The 2,289-nt window shown below is 41.8% G+C and overlaps 1 protein-coding gene across 1 annotated transcript; it reads left to right on the forward strand.

The window, feature by feature from the left end:
• Positions 1 to 261: 261 nt before the first annotated feature.
• Positions 262 to 2,080, forward strand: LOC120146174 (probable L-type lectin-domain containing receptor kinase S.5). Its single transcript, XM_039159815.1, has one exon. The coding sequence runs from the start codon at positions 278 to 280 to the stop codon at positions 2,078 to 2,080; it is 1,803 nt and encodes a 600-aa protein (XP_039015746.1). The 5' UTR covers positions 262 to 277.
• The last annotated feature ends 209 nt before the right edge of the window (positions 2,081 to 2,289 follow it).

The following is a 2,289-nucleotide window of genomic DNA, read 5'->3' on the forward strand; positions in this document are numbered from 1 at the left end:
CCTAAGGGTTGAAAGATATAATTTTTTATTTTATGCTCATAAGAGTTGAAAGATATAATTTTTTATTTTATGCTCATAAGAGTTGAAAGATATAATTTTTTATTTTTTGCTCATAAGAGTTGAAAGATATAATGAAGTGTACAGGGGGGGGGAGGGGGAGAAAATACGTGGAAGTTGCAGGGTTATACATTTCATCTAATTTCAGTTTGCTTATAAAATCCAGTATTCCCTCCAATTCCAATTCCATTCCAATATCATAAAACCCTGAAGATAGCAAATGAAGCAGTTTTATTGTTTCTCTACCAAAATGCTTCCTTCACCATTGCCCTACTTTTTAATCCTAGCAGTGCTCCTCGTTCAAGTAAGCAGCTTTGACTTCAATTTTCCAAACTTCCAGGGCGATGATGGAAACCAGCTTATCTTGAGCTCAAATTCTTCCATAGCCTTGGGTGCCATCCAAGTTACCCCTGACGTTAATGGAGCTTCCATGCAAAACAGAGCGGGACGAGCCTTGTATAAGAAACGTTTTAGTCTGTGGGAAGGCAATGGCGTCATTGCTTCTTTTAATACAACTTTCGTCCTCAATATACTAAGCCAAACATCTCCTGGAGGTGAAGGCCTGGCGTTTATAATAACTGGGGATTCTAGTGTTCCCGACAACAGCGAAGGGAAATGGCTTGGGATTGTAAACTCCGATACGAATGGTAGTCCTGAAGCCAGGGTAGTGGCGGTGGAGTTCGACACGAGGAAGAGCGACGACAGAGACTTGGATGGAAACCATGTTGGCTTGAACATAAATAGAATAAACTCCATCTCCCAAGTTTCTTTAAGTAACTATGGTTTTAATATTTCAAGAGGTTTGGACTTATTGGTTCATCTTCAATATGATGGAGAAAACTTGACTGTGAGGGTAAACGATACTCTTGTGCTTTCCGAACATGTTGATCTCTCTATCTCACTTCCCAACAAGGTGTTCGTCGGATTCTCTGCCTCAACAAGCAATGAGACGCAGTTAAACTGTGTCAAATTGTGGTCGTTTTCCGGGACCGATATCGACGGAGACGAGAATTTTTTCTGGGTTTGGATCGTGATTTCGGCGGTTGTTCTGACGATGTTAACCGTCGTTCTTGTTATTTACTTGTATCGGAGAAGGGACCACATGGAGGACGATATGGAGGGGGCACAAGGAAATATAGAAGATGAGATAAATCGGTCCAGTTTTGGTCCTAAGAAGTTCCGATTGAAGGAATTGAAACAAGCAACTGCCAACTTTAGCCGCAAGAACAAGCTGGGGAAAGGTGGATTTGGAACTGTCTATAAAGGATCATGGATGAACAAGGATATCGCTATCAAAAAAGTATCGAAGAAATCAAATCAAGGAAAGCAAGAATTCATAGCGGAAGTAACAACAATCGGCAACCTGAATCACAAAAATCTCGTCAAGTTAATCGGATGGTGTTACGAAAGAAGCGAACTCCTCCTTGTGTACGAATACATGCCGAATGGAAGCCTTGACAAGTTCATATTCTGCAATCACAAGGCAAGTGCCGAGGAATGTTCGACACTGAACTGGGAGCAAAGGCTAACCATCATACGAGGAGTGGCTCAAGCGCTCGAGTATCTTCACAATGGTTGTCAAAAGAGGGTGCTTCACCGCGACATAAAAGCCAGCAACATAATGTTGGATTCGGAGTACGTCGCCAAGCTAGGGGATTTCGGATTGGCTCGAACTGTTGAAGGAAAAGAGAAGACACACCATTCTACCATAGAGATAGCCGGCACACCTGGTTATATGGCTCCTGAAACCTTTCTTATAAATCGAGCCACCGTCGAAACCGATGTTTACTCATTTGGCGTTCTCACCCTCGAAGTTGTTTGCGGGAGAAAACCTGGTAACCAAAGTGAGCAAAATAATTACAACAATAGCATTGTCAATTGGCTATGGGAATTCTATAAGAATGGGAAGATCACTGCAGCTGTTGATTCCAGGATGGATGCGAACTTCGTCGAGAACGAAGCTGAGCATGTGCTAATTCTGGGATTGGCATGTTGCCATCCGAACCCACATTACAGGCCATGAGTTTAACGTTACTATTAAGATTTATTGTCTAGCTATCTCTTTGGAAATGCTTACTGAAGCATTTGCCTTCATCAGAAATGAATGTTGTACCCCAAAGAAATTAGGTTTATTGTCAATGGCAGCCAGGTTTTTATAGGCTAGTTTAGCATTTGTACCTACGTTTGGAGGCCATCCACCATTGCTATACTTGTTTTAAGCAATTGATAAAG

Source organism: Hibiscus syriacus, unplaced genomic scaffold (assembly GCF_006381635.1).
Source record: "Hibiscus syriacus cultivar Baekdansim isolate YM2019G1 unplaced genomic scaffold, ASM638163v2 tig00110896_pilon, whole genome shotgun sequence".
NCBI lineage: Eukaryota > Viridiplantae > Streptophyta > Magnoliopsida > Malvales > Malvaceae > Hibiscus > Hibiscus syriacus.

Bases quoted from the DNA above. Each gene is read 5' to 3' on its own strand.
- LOC120146174 (XM_039159815.1), top strand. From the start codon at position 278: ATGAAGCAGTTTTATTGTTTCTCTACCAAAATGCTTCCTTCACCATTG.